The sequence below is a fragment of the Pristiophorus japonicus genome, chromosome 30 (assembly GCF_044704955.1).
Source record: "Pristiophorus japonicus isolate sPriJap1 chromosome 30, sPriJap1.hap1, whole genome shotgun sequence".
NCBI lineage: Eukaryota > Metazoa > Chordata > Chondrichthyes > Pristiophoridae > Pristiophorus > Pristiophorus japonicus.
Window position 1 is genome coordinate 6,116,363 of NC_092006.1, and position 18,553 is coordinate 6,134,915.

The 18,553-nt window shown below is 53.2% G+C and overlaps 1 protein-coding gene across 1 annotated transcript in view; it reads left to right on the forward strand.

The window, feature by feature from the left end:
- LOC139240101 (ankyrin repeat domain-containing protein 35-like) overlaps nt 1–18,553 on the forward strand; it is a 70,424-nt gene that overhangs the window by 16,085 nt on the left and 35,786 nt on the right. The window contains exons 2-4 of the mRNA XM_070868477.1: nt 331–350; nt 13,955–14,085; nt 15,039–15,250. Coding sequence (XP_070724578.1) covers nt 331–350; nt 13,955–14,085; nt 15,039–15,250 — 363 coding nt within the window. The remainder of the gene's footprint in view (nt 1–330; nt 351–13,954; nt 14,086–15,038; nt 15,251–18,553) is intronic.

The window sequence follows — 18,553 nt, forward strand, 5'->3', positions numbered from 1 at the left end:
TCGTTGGTGCTATTTCTCCAGTGACTTGAGGTGTCTACTGTACACGGTCCATGTCTCTGAGCCATACAGAAGGGCGGGTATCACTACAGCCCTGTAGACCATGAGCTTGGAGGCAGTTTTGAGGGCCTGGTCTTCAAACACTCTTTTCCTCAGGCGGCCGAAGGATGCACTTGCGCACTGGAGGCGGTGTTGAATCTCATTGTCGTTGTCTGCTCTTGTTGATAGTAGGCTCCAGTGCACACTCCGGATGGTGCAAGAGGGGAGTTGTTTAGCAGGGGAGCTCCCCGCTCAGAGAGCGCAATTGCTGCTACAATCTATTTTTCCCGACAGCTTACTCCCTGCTGTCCTTGGTAAGTGTTGTTCCCTTAAATGCACTGATTATGTTATTTCCTATCATTGTATATTAAAGTTCAACACAGTGTTTGGTTACTTAGGATGGTTCATTTACCATCATGCCTTGCTTCTTAGCCTTTCTTCATTCTAAAACCTATTTTATATAGAAACATAGAAACATAGAAAATAGGTGCAGGAGCAGGCCATTCAGCCCTTCTAGCCTGCACCGCCATTCAATGAGTTCATGGCTGAACATGAAACTTCAGTACCCCCTTCCTGCTTTCACGCCATACCCCTTGATCCCCCCGAGTAGTAAGGACTTCATCTAACTCCCTTTTGAATATATTTAGTGAATTGGCCTCAACTACTTTCTGTGGTAGAGAATTCCACAGGTTCACAACTCTCTGGGTGAAGAAGTTTCTCCTCATCTCGGTCCTAAATGGCTTACCCCTTATCCTTAGACTGTGACCCCTGGTTCTGGACTTCCCCAACATTGGGAACATTCTTCCTGCATCCAACCTGTCCAAACCCGTCAGAATTTTAAACGTTTCTATGAGGTCCCCTCTTCTGAACTCCAGTGAATACAAGCCCAGTTGATCCAGTCTCTCTTGATAGGTCAGTCCCACCATCCCGGGAATCAGTCTGGTGAATCTTCGCTGCACTCCCTCAATAGCAAGAATGTCTTTCCTCAAGTTAGGAGACCAAAACTGTACACAATACTCCAGGTGTGGCCTCACCAAGGCCCTGTACAACTGTAGCAACACCTCCCTGCCCCTGTACTCAAATCCCCTCGCTATGAAGGCCAACATGCCATTTGCTTTCTTAACCGCCTGCTGTACCTGCATGCCAACCTTCAATAACTGATGTACCATGACACCCAGGTCTCGTTGCACCTTCCCTTTTCCTAATCTGTCACCATTCAGATAATAGTCTGTCTCTCTGTTTTTACCACCAAAGTGGATAACCTCACATTTATCCACATTATACTTCATCTGCCACGCATTTGCCCACTCACCTAACCTATCCAAGTTACTCTGCAGCCTCATAGCATCCTCCTCGCAGCTCACACTGCCACCCAACTTAGTGTCATCCGCAAATTTGGAGATACTACATTTAATCCCCTCGTCTAAATCATTAATGTACAGTGTAAACAGCTGGGGCCCCAGCACAGAACCTTGTGGTACCCCACTAGTCACTGCCTGCCATTCTGAAAAGTACCCATTTACTCCTACTCTTTGCTTCCTGTCTGACAACCAGTTCTCAATCCACGTCAGCACACTACCCCCAATCCCATGTGCTTTAACTTTGCACATTAATCTCCTGTGTGGGACCTTGTCGAAAGCCTTCTGAAAGTCCAAATATACCACATCAACTGGTTCTCCTTTGTCCACTTTACTGGAAACATCCTCAAAAAATTCCAGAAGATTTGTCAAGCATGATCTCCCTTTCACAAATCCATGCTGACTTGGACCTATCATGTCACCATTTTCCAAATGCGCTGCTATGACATCCTTAATAATTGATTCCATCATTTTATCCACTACTGAGGTCAGGCTGACCGGTCTATAATTCCCTGCTTTCTCTCTCCCTCCTTTTTTAAAAAGTGGGGTTACATTGGCTACCCTCCACTCGATAGGAACTGATCCAGAGTCAATGGAATGTTGGAAAATGACTGTCAATGCATCCGCTATTTCCAAGGCCACCTCCTTAAGTACTCTGGGATACAGTCCATCAGGCCCTGGGGATTTATCGGCCTTCAATCCCATCAATTTCCCCAACACAATTTCCCGACTAATAAAGATTTCCCTCAGTTCCTCCTCCTTATTAGACCCTCTGACCCCTTTTATATCCGGAAGGTTGTTTGTGTCCTCCTTAGTGAATACTGAACCAAAGTACTTGTTCAATTGGTCTGCCATTTCTTTGTTCCCCGTTATGACTTCCCCTGATTCTGACTGCAGGGGACCTACGTTTGTCTTTACTAACCTTTTTCTCTTTACATACCTATAGAAACTTTTGCAATCCGCCTTAATGTTCCCTGCAAGCTTCTTCTCGTACTCCATTTTCCCTGCCCTAATCAAACTCTTTGTCCTCCTCTGCTGAGTTCTAAATTTCTCCCAGTCCCCAGGTTCGCTGCTATTTCTGGCCAATTTGTATGCCACTTCCTTGGCTTTAATGCTATCCCTGATTTCCCTAGATAGCCACGGTTGAGCCACCTTCCCTTTTTTATTTTTACGCCAGACAGGAATGTACAATTGTTGTAAGCGAGCGTTATAAGCGAGTTTTACAGACAATCTGTCAATAGGCGATTATATTACAATCCCTATCTTGAGGGGGATGAACTCACAACCTCCTGATACTGATAAGCCCTTTAACCTGGACCATTTTAAGTGTCCGATCAATTCACTACCTTCAGAGCGGCGAGCGGTGGCTCCTGGACAGCATGGCGGTGTACCGCGGCAAGGTACAGCGCGAGCGGGCGCAGGAGGGCGACAGCAGCGAAGAGCGACGTCCCCAAGGTCCAGGTCGGTGATTGGAGCGCGGGCAGGTACAGCAGGAGCGGCGAGAGACTGTAGAGGGGCGCGATCGGAGGCCCAGGGGCGACGACAGCTCTGGGCCCAGGGGCAGCACAGGGGCCCAGCCCACGCTGTGCGACATGTGCGCGCGCACTGGGTCCGTGCAGCAGAGCTGGTCTCCAGTCGTCCTGGTTAACCCTTGCCACTGGGACCAAGACCCAGCTCTGTCAAGCCCCGTGTGGTGGCTAGTGTGCAACAGGACACCCCACGTTAAAAAAATCCACCCACAGGCACCTTCCCACCCTTCAGGGTGTAGTTCGGGATCCGGAATATTAGGTCCTTCATTGAAACGCCTGTGAACTCATCCCTTTTTGGTGAGTCATCCTCGCTTCGAGGGACTGCCCATGATGGCGTTCAGTATCCACTTCAGTGACCATCTAACTTCAAATTTGGGGGCAATGCTTTACCCCCTTACAGGCGGGGCGAGGGATGCTGTTGAGGGCGAGGGGACAAGGTGTGTGCCCTTTAGTGGTCCGTCTGTCTCTGATCACCGCAAGTCATTATTTAAAAATAAATGGAACTGTTTTCTCCTCAAAGCCACGCTCCCTCGAACTAAAATTGGCTCCAGGCAGGAATCTAACCGCAGGAGGGTGAGGATGTTGGCCATTGTCAAGCTTCCTTTCACGCACGCTGGAGATTGGTTTCAATTTACCAAAGAATCCTGTTTTAAATTACTACCGAAACACAAGTTACTACACAAGTTCCGACAAGCTTAGCAAAGGTAAGACTTACATTTATATAGCGCCTTCCACAACCCCAGGATGTCCCAAAGCGCTTTGCAGCCAATGAAGTACTTTCGGAGCGTGCTCACTGTTGTATTGTGGGAAACGCGGCAGCTCAATTTGCGCACAGCAAGCTCCCACACACAGCGATGTGATAATGACCCGGATCATCTGTTTTTAGTGATGTTGGTTGAGGGATAGATATTGGGCCCGGGACACCGGGGAGAACTCCCCCTGCTCTTCTTCCAATAGTGGCCCCGGGATCTTTTACATCCACCCGAGAGGGCAGACGGGGCCTCGATATTAACGTCTCATCCGAAAGACGGCACCTCCGACTGTGCGGCGCTCCCTCAGTACCGCCCCTCCGACAGTGCGGCGCTCCCTCAGTACCGCCCCTCCGACAGTGCGGCGCTCCCTCAGCACTGCCCCTCCGACAGTGCGGCGCTCCCTCAGCACAGCCCCTCCGACAGTGCGGCGCTCCCTCAGTACTGCCCCTCCGACAGTGCGGCGCTCCCTCAGTACTGCCCCTCCAACAGTGCAGCGCTCCCTTAGTACTGCCCCTTCAACAGTGCGGCGCTCCCTCAGTACTGCCCCTCCGACAGTGCGGCGCTCCCTCAGTACTGCCCCTCCGACAGTGTGGCATTCCCTCAGTACTGCCCCTCCGACAGTGCGGCGCTCCCTCAGTACTGCCCCTCCAACAGTGCAGCGCTCCCTTAGTACTGCCCCTTCAACAGTGCGGCGCTCCCTCAGTACTGCCCCTCCGACAGTGCGGCGCTCCCTCAGTACTGCCCCTCCGACAGTGCGGCACTTCCTCAGTACTGCCCCTCCGACAGTGCGGCGCTCCCTCAGTAATGCCCCTCCGACAGTGCAGCGCTCCCTCAGTACTGCCCCTCCGACAGTGTGGCATTCCCTCAGTACTGCCCCTCCGACAGTGCGGCGCTCCCTCAGTACTGCCTTTGATTTTGTGCTCAGGTCTCTGGAGTGGGACTTGAATCCACAACCTTCTGACTCAGGCAAAAGATCTGCGAGGAACCTGGGAGTATTTTTAAATTCTGTCTACCATTCGTCTCCCTACAACCCTCACTAAAGGGAGCCTTTCTCTGTATCGAGCCCCGTGCTGCACCTGCCCTGGGAGTGTATGATGGGACAGTGTAGAGGGAGCTTTACTCTGTATCTAACCCCGTGCTGTACCTGCCCTGGGAGTGTTTGATGGGACAGTGTAGAGAGGGCTTTACTCTGTATCTAACCCCGTGCTGTACCTACCCTGGGAGTGTTTTATGGGACAGTGTAGAGGGAGCTTTACTTTGTATCTAACCCAGTGCTGTACCTGCCCTGGGAGTGTTTGATGGGACAGTGTAGAGGGAGCTTTACTCTGTATCTAACCCCCTGTACCTGCCCTGGGAGTGTTTGATGGGACAGTGTAGAGGGAGCTTTACTCTGTATCTAACCCCGTGCTATACCTGCCCTGGTTTACAGCACGGAAGGAGGCCATTCGGCCCATCGTCTCCGCGCCGACCTCTGGGTGAAGACATTTCCCCTCAAAACCCTCTAAACCTTCCCCCAATTACTTTAAATCTCTGCCCCCTGGTTGTTGACCCCTCTGCCTAGGGACATAGGTCCGTCCTATCCACTCTATCCAGGCCCCTCATCATTTTATACACCTCAATAAGGTCTCCCCTCAGCCTCCTCTGTTCCAAAGAAAACAACCCCAGCCCATCCAATCTTAACAGTTTCGAGGGTTTGTAGACTCGAGGGATTTGGAGCGGGAGTGAAGCGGTTAATGAGAAGGTTTGCGTTATATCTTTTCAGTCATGTCTCTAGCTGTCTCGCTCTCTCACTCTCTTACTCAATTTTCCAAGCATTTGGATTATGTGTGCACCAACCGGGTCTGTTACAAACACGGGGCCTGCCCTGACTCGCTGATGTCACACCTTGAGGCCTCTCACATAGAAACATAGAAAACATAGAAACATAGAAAATAGGTGCAGGAGCAGGCCATTCGGCCCTTCGAGCCTGCACCACCATTCAATATGATCATGGCTGATCATGCAACTTCAGTCCCCCATTCCTGCTTTCTCTCCATACCCCTTGATCTCTTTAGCCGTTCGAGTGACACAGGAACAGGTGGCCCATTCAGCCCCTGGAGCCTGTTACACAGGAACAGGCCCATTCAGCGCCTGGAGCCTGTTACACAGGAACAGGAGGAGGCCTTTCAGCTCCTCGAACCTGTTACACAGGGACAGGAGGAGGCCCATTCAGCTCTTGAACAAGTGCTGTTTCTGCAGCCGCGAGTCTGCTGATTATTCAACCGGGTGTGCATCACAGCCTGTTACAAAGAAACAGGAGCTCCATACTGCGCTGTCGGAGGGGCGGTGCTGAGGGAGCGCCGTACTGCACTGTCGGAGGGGCAGTGCTGAGGGAGCGCCGCACTGTCGGAGGGGCAGTGCTGAGGGAGCGCCACACTGTCGGAGGGGCAGTGCTGAGGGAGCGCCACACTGTCGGAGGGGCAGTACTGAGGGAGCGCCACACTGTCGGAGGGGCAGTGCTGAGGGAGCGCCACACTGTCGGAGGGGCAGTACTGAGGGAGCGGCGCACTGTCGGAGGGGCAGTGCTGAGGGAGCGCCACACTGTCGGAGGGGCAGTGCTGAGGGAGCGCCACACTGTCGGAGGAGCAGTACTGAGGGAGCGCCGCACTGTCAGAGGGGCAGTGCTGAGGGAGCGCCGCACTGTCGGAGGGGCAGTACTGAGGGAGCGCCACACTGTCGGAGGGGCAGTGCTGAGGGAGCCCCGCACTGTCCGAGGGGCAGTACTGAGGGAGCCCCGCACTGTCGGAGGGGCAGTACTGAGGGAGCCCCGCACTGTCGGAGGGGCAGTACTGAGGGAGCGCCACACTGTCGGAGGGGCAGTGCTGAGGGAGCGCCGCACTGTCGGAGGGGCAGTACTGAGGGAGCCCCGCACTGTCGGAGGGGCAGTACTGAGGGAGCGCCGCACTGTCGGAGGGGCACTATTTTGGATGACACATTAAACCGAGGCCCCGTCTGCCCTCGTGAAAGATCCCGGGGCCACTATTGGAAGAAGAGCAGCGGGAGTTCTCCCCGGTGTCCTGGGGCCAATATTTATCCCCCCAGCAGCTTTGCTAAAAGCGCCGATCCATTAATTATCGGCTTGTTTATACACGCTTGACACCGACGCGAACATTCGCGCGCTTACACGCTCACGCACGCGCTGCCAAGGCCCCTGGCACCGGAGGCAGCAGGGAGGGGAAGAATGAAAGGGAGAGAGGTAACCATGGCAGCGTCGCCCAGCAACCTGCCACAGAGCAGCGCCGGACAAAAGGCCGAAATGTCGGCCAGGAGCCTTGAGTTTCAAACCACACAAGAGGCCTGTTCGCCCGGGGGCCGGAGGGAAGGTGCAGGAACAAAATCTTTTCAACAAACAGGCACAATTCCCTGAGCTATGGCGAGGCGAAGTCTCCCAGGGCCGAATATCCCCGCAGGCTCACAAAGGGGAGCGGTGAGGCAGCGCAGACCAACGTCACAGGGCCCAGGCTGGGTGGAGATTGCTTTTGACGTGTAAAGCAATGAAGGAAAGGGCTTTGCACATACATAGCACCCGTTCACCTCCAAACGTCCCAAAGTGCCTCACAGCCCATGAAGCACCATTTTTTGGAGTGCAGTCGCTGTTGTAATGTGGGAAACGCATTATTCGCTCAATTGACGCACAGCAAGCTCCCACAGACCGCAATTTTTTTTCCGTGATGTTGATTAAGGGATAAATATTGGCCCCAGGACACCGGGGAGAACTCCCCCTGCTCTTCTTCCAATAGTGGCCCCGCGATCTTTTACATCCACCCGAGAGGGCAGACGGGGCCTCGGTTTTAACGTTTCAACCGAAAGACGGCCCCTCCGACAGTGCGGCACTCCCTCAGTACCGCCCCTCCGACAGTGCGGCGCTCCCTCAGTACCGACCCTCTGACAGTGCGGCGCTCCCTCAGTACCGCCCCTCCGACAGTGCGGCGCTCCCTCAGTACCGCCCCTCCAACAGTGCGGCGCTCCCTCAGTACCTCCCCTCCGACAGCGCAGTACGGCACTCCCGCAGTGCCTCCCCTCCGACAGCACAGTACGGCGCTCCCTCAGTGCCTCCCCTCCGACAGCACAGTACGCGCTCCCTCAGTACCTCCCCTCCGACAGCGCAGTACGCGCTCCCTCAGTACCTCCCCTCCGACAGCACAGTACGCGCTCCCTCAGTACCTCCCCTCCGACAGCACAGTACGCGCTCCCTCAGTACCTCCCCTCCGACAGCGCAGTACGGCGCTCCCTCAGTGCCTCCCCTCCGACAGCGCAGTACGGCGCTCCCTCAGTACCTCCCCTCCGACAGCGCAGTACGGCGCTCCCTCAGCACCGCCCCTCCGACAGCGCAGTGCGGCGCTCCCTCAGCACCGCCCCTCCGACAGCGCAGTGCGGCGCTCCCTCAGCGACGGCGCGGTGGGTGTGCGCCTGGATTAGGGGGGCTCAGCACTCTGGAGCGGGGCCACCAGCCCCACAAGCCGCCTGACCCCGAGGCGCGAGAGCCGCCGGGGACCTTGGGAGTATTCCTTGTGTGTGTGTTGTTTTGCAAGAATCTTCGCCGGTAGAAAAGGGTGAGTCAGCGAGACGTGCCTTGGCGTGTCGGAGCCCAAAGACAGCTTTGCGACGGAGTGCGTTGGTGCGGTGTGTTGTGTCGTGTTGTGTGTGATCAAGTCGGCCCGCGGAGCGCCTCGGGCAAAGACAGCAGAGAAAGCCAAGCAGCAGCAAGCACTTCGCCAGAGAGGGCTGTGCTGTGCTAAACCTCCCTGCTCAACCAGGGGGAGCGAAACTAAACTACTTTGTGCGTTGCAACGAGAGCACCCTCCCCCCTCCCCCCCCCCCGGTCATACCCCCACCCCCTCCCCGTGCCCCGGGAGCTGTGACCCCCAGCTCCACTCACACCTCTGCCCCCCCCCCCACCCACCCCCTCCTCCTCCCCTGTTCCCTCGCCACAGGCTTTCAACTTGCAACAATCCTTGGCACTCAGGGCTTCTCCGATCCAGGGGGAAGAAATCAGCCTGCCGTTCCCAATTTCTGACAGGACGTCGGCTCCGAGAGACAACATGAAACGGATTTTCTCCTGCTCCCCGGCGCCAAGGATTCCCGTACGTATTCAACCCTGATTTTTTTTTTTTTAAAACCCCCCCGCCAACCTCCGCCCCGTCCGGAAGTCCGCCAGTCATAGAATCGGAGAAAGTTAGGGGGTCGGGATTTCGGTGCCGCCGATCTTGCGGCAGTGTCAAGCGCCCGAGCTCCGATTTCAGCGGCGGCCGTTAACCGCGGGCTCCAACCGCCAGACACAGGCAAAGGAGAGAGGTCGGCGCTAAACGCTAGGGCATGAAATATCACCACGGGCAGTCCCTCGGAATCGAGGAAGACTTGCTTCCACTCCTGAAGTGAGTTCTTCGGTGGCTGAACAGTCCAATACGAGAGCCACAGTCCCCTGTCACAGGTGGGACAGACAGTGGTTGAGGGAAGGGGAGGCTGGGACTGGTTTGCCGCACGCTCCTTCCGCTGCCTGCGCTTGGTTTCTGCACGCTCTCGGCGACGAGACTCGAGGTGCTCAGCGCCCTCCCCGATGCACTTCCTCCACTTGGGGCGGACTGGTCTTTGGGCCCAGGGACTCCCAGGTGTCGGTGGGGATGTTGCACTTTATCAGGGAGGCTTTGAGGGTGACCCTTGTAACGTTTCCTCTGCCCACCTTTGGCTCGTTTGCCGTGGAGGAGTTCCGAGTAGAGCGCTTGCTTTGGGGAGTCTCGTGTCTGGGGGGCATGCGGACAATGTTGCCCGCCCAGCAGAGCTGGTCGAGTGTGGTCAGTGCTTCGATGCTGGGGATGTTGGGCCTGGTCGAGGACGCTAACGTTGGTGCGTCTGTCCTCCCAGGGGATTTGCAGGATCTTGCGGAGACATTGTTGGTGGTATTTCTCCAGCGACTTGAAGTGTCTACTGTACATGGTCCATGTCTCTGAGCCATACAGGAGGGCGGGTATCACTACAGCCCTGTAGACCATGAGCTTGGTGGCAGATTTGAGGGCCTGGTCTTCAAACACTCTTTTCTTGAGGTGGCCGAAGGATGCACTGGCGCACTGTAGGCGGTGTTGATTCTCATCGTCGATGTCTGCTCTTGTTAATAAGAGGCTCCCGAGGTATGGGAAATAAGAACATAAGAACATAAGAATTAGGAACAGCAGTAGGCCATCTAGCCCCTCGAGCCGGCTCTGCCATTCAACAAGATCATGGCTGATCTGGCCGTGGACTCAGCTCCACTTACCCGCCCTCTCCCCGTAACCCTTAATTCCCTTATTGGTTAAAAATCTATCTATCTGTGACTTGAATACATTCAATGAGCCAGCCTCAACTGCTTCCTTGGGCAGAGAATTCCACAGATTCACAACCCTCTGGGAGAAGAAATTCCTTCTCAACTCGGTTTTAAATTGGCTCCCCCGTAATTTGAGGCTGTGCCCCCTAGTTCTAGTCTCCCCGACCAGTGGAAACAACCTCTCTGCCTCTACCTTGTCTATCCCTTTCATTATTTTAAATGTTTCTATAAGATCACCCCTCATCCTTCTCAACTCCAATGAGTAAAGACCCAGTCTGCTCAATCTATCATCATAAGGTAACCCCCTCATCTCCGGAATCAGCCTAGTGAATCGTCTCTGTACCCCCTCCAAAGCCAGTATATCCTTCCTTAAGTAAGGTGACCAAAACTGCACACAGTACTCCAGGTGCGGCCTCACCAATACCCTGCACAGTTGCAGCAGGACCTCCCTGCTTTTGTACTCCATCCCTCTCGCAATGAAGACCAACATTCCATTCGCCTTCCTGATTACCTGCTGCACCTGCAAATTAACTTTTTGGGATTCTTGCACAAGGACCCCCAGGTCCCTCTGCACCGCAGCATGTTGTAATTTCTCCCCATTCAAATAATATTCCCTTTTATTATTTTTTTTCCCAAGGTGGATGACCTCACATTTTCCGACACTGTATTCCATCTGCCAAACCTTAGCCCATTCGCTTAACCTATCTAAATCTCTTTGCAGCCTCTCTCTGTCCTCTACACAACCCGCTATCCCACTAATCTTTGTGTCATCTGCAAATTTTGTTACACTACACTCTGTCCCCTCTTCCAGGTCATCTATGTATATTGTAAACAGTTGTGGTCCCAGCACCGATCCCTGTGGCACACCACTAACCACCGATTTCCAACCTGAAAAGGACCCATTTATCCCGACTCTGCTTTCTGTTAGCCAGCCAATTCTCGATCCATGCTAATACATTTCCTCTGACTCCGCGTACCTTTATCTTCTGCAGTAGCCTTTTGTGTGGCACCTTATCGAATGACACTTGGAAATCTAAATACACCACATCCATCGGTACACCTCCATCCACCATGCTTGTTATATCCTCAAAGAATTCCAGTAAATTAGTTAAGCATGATTTCCCCGTCATGAATCCATGTTGCGTCTGCTTGATTGCACTATTCCTATCTAGATGTCCCCCTATTTCTTCCTTAATGATAGCTTCAAGCATTTTCCCCACTACAGATGTTAAACTAACCGGTCTTTTGTCTGCACCCTTTTTTAAACAGAGGTGTTACATTAGCTGCTTTCCAATCCGCTGGTACCTCCCCAGAGTCCAGAGAATTTTGGTAGATTATAACGAATGCATCTGCTATAACTTCTGCTATCTCTTTTAATACCCTGGGATGCATTTCATCAGGACCAGGTGACTTGTCTACCTTGAGATCCATTAGCCTGTCCAGCACTACCCCCCTCGTGATAGTAATTGTCTCAAGGTCCTCCCTTCCTACATCCCCGTGACCAGCAATTTTTGGCATGGTTTTTGTGTCTTCCACTGTGAAGACCGAAGCAAAATAATTGTTTAAGGTCTCAGCCATTTCCACATTTCCCATTATTAAATCCCCCTTCTCATCTTCTAATGGACCAACATTTACTTTAGTCACTCTCTTCCGTTTTATATATCGGTAAAAGCTTTTACTATCTGTTTTTATGTTTTGCGCAAGTTTACTTTCGTAATCTATCTTTCCTTTCTTTATTGCTTTCTTAGTCATTCTTTGCTGTCATTTAAAATTTTCCCAACCTTCTAGTTTCCCACTAACCTTGGCCACCTTATACGCATTGGTTTTTAATTTGATACTCTCCTTTATTTCCTTGGTTATCCACGGCTGGTTATCCCTTCTCTTACCGCCCTTCTTTTTCACTGGAATATATTTTTGTTGAGCACTATGAAAGAGCTCCTGAAAAGTCCTCCACTGTTCCTCAATTGTGCCACCGTTTAGTCTGTGTTCCCAGTCTACTTTAGCCAATTCTGCCCTCATCCCACTGTAGTCCCCTTTGTTTAAGCATAGTAAGCTCGTTTGAGACACTACTTCCTCACTCTCAATCTGTATTACAAATTCAACCATACTGTGATCACTCATTCCGAGAGGATCTTTTACTAGGAGATCGTTTATTATTCCTGTCTCATTACACAGGACCAGATCTAAGATAGCTTGCTCCCTTGTAGGTTCTGCAACATACTGTTCTAAGAAACAATCCCGTATGCATTCTATGAATTCCTCCTCCAGGCTACCCCGTGCGATTTGATTTGACCAATCGATATGTAGGTTAAAATGCCCCATGATTACTGCCGTTCCTTTTTCACATGCCTCCAGTATTCCCTTGATTATTGTCCGCCCCACTGTGAAGTTATTATTTGGGGGCCTATAAACCACGCCCACCAGTGACTTTTTTCCCCAGACTATCTCTAATTTCCACCCACAATGATTCAACATTTTGTTCATTAGAGCCAATATCATCTCTCACAACTGCCCTGATATCATCCTTTATTAACAGAGCTACCCCATCTTCTTTCCCTTCTTGTCTATCTTTCTGAATTGTGCTTATGTTTTTCCTACCAAAGTGGATAACTTCACATTTATCCACGTTAAACTACATTTGCCATCCATGTGTTTGCCCACTCACCCAACCTATCTACATCACCTTGCAGTGTCTTTGCATCCTCCTCACAACTCCCACTCCCACCTAGTTTTGTTTTGTCAGCAAACTTGGAAATATTACGTTTGGTTCGCTCATCCAAATCATTGATATATATTGTGAATAGCTGGGGCCCCAGCACTGATCCCTGTGGTACTCCACTAGTCACCGCCTGCCACTCTGAAAAATACCCGTTTATTTCTACTCTCCGGTTCCTGTAAGTTAACCGATTTTCAATCCATGCCAATATATTACCCCAGTCCGATGTGCTTTAATTTTGCACACGAACCTCTTATGAAGGGCGGGACGGGCTGGAGTGGTTCTGAATGGCCGACTGATGTTCCCCAGAGCCAGCCTGTCTCTACGAGAGGTTTGAGAGAGAATTGGCACCGAGGATTTCCGAATTGGTCCTCACCCTAACTCTACCCTAATCCCTAACCCTAAGTCTAACCCTAACCTAACCGTAACCCCGAAACCTAACCTCTAACCTTAACCATAAACCTAAACCTAACCTGTAACCCCTAACCCCAAACCCTAACCCCTAACCCTAAACCCGAACCCTAAACCCTAACCCCTAACCCCTAACCTAAACCCGAAACCTAACCTGTAACCCCTAATCCTAACCCCTAACCCTAACCCTTACTCCTAGCCCTAAACCTAACCCCTAACCCTAACCCCTAGCCCTAAACCTAACCCCCAACCCTAACCCCTAACCCTAACCCTTACTCCTAGCCCTAAACCTAACCCCTAACCCTAACTCCTAGCCCTAACCCTAACCCAACCCGAACCATACCCTAATCCCGAACCCTAAGTCCAACCCTAACCCTAACCCCTAACCTTAACCTTAACCCTAAACCGAACCTGTAACCCCTACCCTCTGACCCTAACCCCTACCCCTAACCCCGAACCCTAACCCCAACACCGAGCCCTAAACCTAACCGCTAACCCTAACCCCTAAAGCTAACCCCAACCCTAACCCCTAACCCTAACCCCTAACCCCTAACCCCAATCCCAACTCTTAGCCCTAAACCTAACCCCTAACCCTAACCCTAACACTAACCCTAACCCTAACCCTAACCTCTAACCCTAACGCCTACCCCTAACCCCGAACCCTAACCCCTAACCCTAACCCCTAACCCTAACTCCTAGCCCTAAACCTAACCGCTAACCCTAACCCTAACCGCTAACCCTAACCCTAACGCTAACCCCAACCCTAACCCTTAACCCTAACCCCTAACCCCCGCTTTCTCCTCTTCTTCCAACAGGCGGTGAAATGGAACAAGACCGACAAGAAACTGCTGAGCGCGGTGGACCAGGGGGACACGGGCATGATCCGGACACTCCTCCTCAAGGGCGCCGTCAACCCGACCAAGCTGGACCCCGAGGGGACGTCATCGTGAGTCTCGAGCCGGCGGGAACGCTTTATACCAAAGGGTCGAGGGTTGTGACGGGGTTGGGTCACACCCAGGCGCTGTGTGCGGGGACGGAAGGGGGGTGTGGGTGTCTCCAGACAAGGGTCTCCCCAAACGCTGGAGACTAGAACTAGGGGGCATCATCTCAGAATAAGGGGCCGCCCATTTAAAACTGAGATGAGGAGAAATTTCTTTTCTCAGAGGGTTGTAAATCTGTGGAATTCGCTGCCTCAGAGAGCTGTGGAGGCTGGGACATTGAATAAATTTAAGACAGAGATAGACAGTTTCTTAACCGATAAGGGGGCGGGCAGGGAAGTGGAGCTGAGTCCATGATCGGATGAGCCATGATCGTATTAAATGGCGGAGCAGGCTCGAGGGGCCGAATGGCCGACTCCTGCTCCTATTTCTTATGTTCTTAAGGTCACTGGGAGCGGGGCAGAGAAGGTGCCAACTCATTTCGCACAGGTCAACCACAGCAACCTGCGTTTATATAGCGCCTTTAATGTAGCAAAACGCCCCACGCCAGTCCACGGGAGCCATGATCAGGCGACGTTCGACAGCGAGCCACATGAGGAGATATCAGGACAGGTGAGCAAAAGCTGGGCCAAAGAGGGAGGTGTTAAGGAGCGTCTTAAAAAGGAGGAGAGAGAGGCGGAGAGGTTTAGGGAGGGAGTTCCAGAGCTTGGGGCCCAGGCAGCTGAAGGCACGGCCACCGATGGTGGAGCGATGGAAATCGGGGGATGTTCAAGACGGCAGAATTGGAGGAGTGCGGAGATCTCGTGGGGTTGGAGGAGGTTACAGAGATCGGGAGGGGTATAGGCGTTGGAGCAGGTGACGAATTCTCCCTTTCCTGACAACCAACGCCCTGGTTTCCCACCCATGCCCTCTGGCAAACACTTTGTCTAGCAGACCTTTCATCTCCGTCATTTCTCTCCAGGTTCCACCGAGCCGCTTCCAGAGGCGCCGCCGACTGCTTGGACCTCATGCTGACGCACGGCATGGATGTAAACGCACGAGATTTCGAAGGTGAATTGGAGAAATCGTGGGCCTCTGCCCAACTGAGGCTAAAAACCCTCATCTCTGCCTCCATTACCTCCAGACTTGACTATTCCAACGCACTCCTGGCCGGCCTCCCACATTCTACCCGACGTAAACTCGAGGTGATCCAAAACTCGGCTGCCCCAGTGTCCTAACTCGCACCGAGTCCCGCTCAACCATCGCCCCCTGTGCTCGCTGTCCCCGTGTCCTAACTCGCACCGAGTCCCGCTCACCCATCACCCCCTGTGCTCGCTGTCCCCGTGTCCTAACTCGCACCGAGCCCCGCTCACCCATCACCCCCTGTATTCGCTGTCCCCGTGTCCTAACTCGCACCGAGTCCCACTCACCCATCACCCCCTGTGCTCGCTGCCCCCCTGTCCTAACTCGCACCGAGTCCCGCTCACCCATCATCCCCTGTGCTCACTGCCCCCCTGTCCTAACTCGCACCGAGTCCCGCTCACCCATCACCCCCTGTGCTCGCTGTCCCCGTGTCCTAACTCGCACCGAGCCCCGCTCACCCATCACCCCCTGTATTCGCTGTCCCCGTGTCCTAACTCGCACCGAGTCCCACTCACCCATCACCCCCTGTGCTCGCTGCCCCCCTGTCCTAACTCGCACCGAGTCCCGCTCACCCATCATCCCCTGTGCTCACTGCCCCCCTGTCCTAACTCGCACCGAGTCCCACTCACCCATCACCCCCTGTGCCTGCTGCCCCGTGTCCTAACTCGCACCAAGTCCCGCTCACCCATCACCCCCTGTGCTCGCTGCCCCCATGTCCTAACTCGCACCGAGTCCCGCTCACCCATCACCCCCTGTGCTCGCTGGCCCCGTGTCCTAACTTGCACCGAGTCCCACTCACCCATCATCCCCTGTGCTCGCTGCCCCCATGTCCTAACTCGCACCGAGTCCCGCTCACCCATCACCCCCTGTGCTCGCTGGCCCTGTGTCCTAACTTGCACCGAGTCCCACTCACCCACCACCCCTGTGCTCGCTGCCCCCGTGTCCTAACTCGCACCGAGTCCCACTCACCCATCACCCCCTGTGCTCGCTGCTCCCGTGTCCTAACTCGCACCGAGTCCCGCTCACCCATCACCCCCTGTGCTCGCTGACCTACATTGGCTCCCGGTTAAGCAACACGTGAATTTCAAAATTCTCATTCTTGATTACAAATCCCTCCATGGCCTCGCCCCTTCCTATCTCTGTAACCTCCTCCAGCCCCTACACCCCTCCCTATCTCTGTAACCTCCTCCAGCCCCTACACCCCTCCCTATCTCTGTAACCTCCTCCAGCCCCTACACCCCTCCCTATCTCTGTAACCTCCTCCAGCCCCTACACCCCTCCCTATCTCTGTAACCTCCTCCAGCCCCTACACCCCTCCCTATCTCTGTAACCTCCTCCAACCCCTACACCCCTCCATATCTCTGTAACCTCCTCCAGCCCCTACACCCTTCCCTATCTCTGTAACCTCCTCCAGCCCCTACACCCCTCCCTATCTCTGTAACCTCCTCCAACCCCTACACCCCTCCTTATCTCTGTAACCTCCTCCAACCCCTACACCCCTCCCTATCTCTAACCTCCTCCAGCCCCTACACCCCTCCCTATCTCTGTAACCTCCTCCAGCCCCTACACCCCTCCCTATCTCTGTAACCTCCTCCAACCCCTACACCCCTCCCTATCTCTCTAACCTCCTCCAGCCCTACAACCCCCTGAAATCTCTGCATTCCTCCGATTCTACCCTCTTGAACATCCCTGATTGTAATCACTCCACCATCGGTGGCCGTGCCTTCAGCTGCCTGGGCCCCAAGCTCCAGAACTCTCTCCCTAAACCTCTCCCCCTCTCTCTCCTCCTTTAAGACGCTCCTTAAAACTTCCCTCTTTGACCCAGCTTTTGGTCACCTATCCCAGTATCTCCCGGTGTGGCTCGATGACGCTCCTGTGAAGCACCTTGGAACATTTCACTACATTAATGGCGCTGTAATAAATGCTAACTGGCGTTGGTACGACAGGAGGTTACAGACAGGCTGTTGGAATGGACGGACACGAGGCAGTGAAATTTGTCGCAGAGCAGTGTGAATTGATTCATTTCATAGGAAGAATGAGGAGAGACAATATAGACTAAAGGGTACAATTTTAAAGGGGGTGAAGGAACAGAGAGACCCAGGAGAGGGGGGTATCATCATCATAGGCAGTCCCTCTGAATCGAGGAAGACTTGCTTTCACTCTTAAAGTGAGTCCTTAGGTGGCTGAACAGCCCAAAACAAGAGCCACAGTCCCTGTCCCAGGTGGGACAGACAGTGGTTGAGGGAAGGGGAGGGTGGGACTGGTTTGCCACACGCTCCTTCCGCTGCCTGCGCTTGGTTTCTGCACACTCTCGGCGACGAGACTCGAGGTGCTCAGCGCCCTCCCGGATGCACTTCCTCCACTGAGGGCGGACTGGTCTTTGGCCAGGGACTCCCAGGTGTCGGTGGGGATGTTGCACTTTATCAGGGACTCTTTGAGGGGGTGTATGTGGACAAATCATTGAAACATAAGAACATAAGAACATAAGAACAGGAGTAGGCCATCTAGCCCCTCGAGCCTGCTCCGCCATTCAACAAGATCATGGCTGATTTGGCCGTGGACTCAGCTCCACTTACCCGCCCGCTCCCCGTAACCCTTAATTCCCTTATTGGTTAAAAATCTATCTATCTGTGATTTGAATACATTCAATGAGCTAGCCTCAACTGCTTCCTTGGGCAGAGAATTCCACAGATTCACAACCCTCTGGGAGAAGAAATTCCTTCTCAACTCGGTTTTAAATTGGCTCCCCCGTATTTTGAGGCTGTACCCCCTAGTCTCCCCGACCAGTGGAAACAACCTCTCTGCTTCTATCTTGTCTATCCCTTTCATTATTTAAAATGTTTCTATAAGATCACCCCTCATCCTTCTGAACTCCAACGAGTAAAGACCCAGTCTACTCAATCTATCATCATAAGGTAACCCCCTCATCTCCGGAATCAGCCTAGTGAATCGTCTCTGTACCCACTCCAAAGCCAGTATATCCTTCCTTAAGTAAGGTGACCAAAACTGCACACAGTACTCCAGGTGCGGCCTCACCAATACCCTGTACAGTTGCAGCAGGACCTCCCTGCTTTTGTACTCCATCCCTCTCGCAATGAAGGCCAACATTCCATTCGCCTTCCTGATTACCTGCTGCACCTGCAAACTAACTTTTTGGGAATCATGCACAAGGACCCCCAGGTCCCTCTGCACCGTAGCATGTTGTAATTTCTCCCCATTCAAATAATATTCCCTTTTACTGTTTTTTTTCCCCCCAAGGTGGATGACCTCACACTTTCCGACACTGTATTCCATCTGCCAAACCTTAGCCCATTCGCTTAACCTATCCAAATCTCTTTGCAGCCTCTCTGTGTC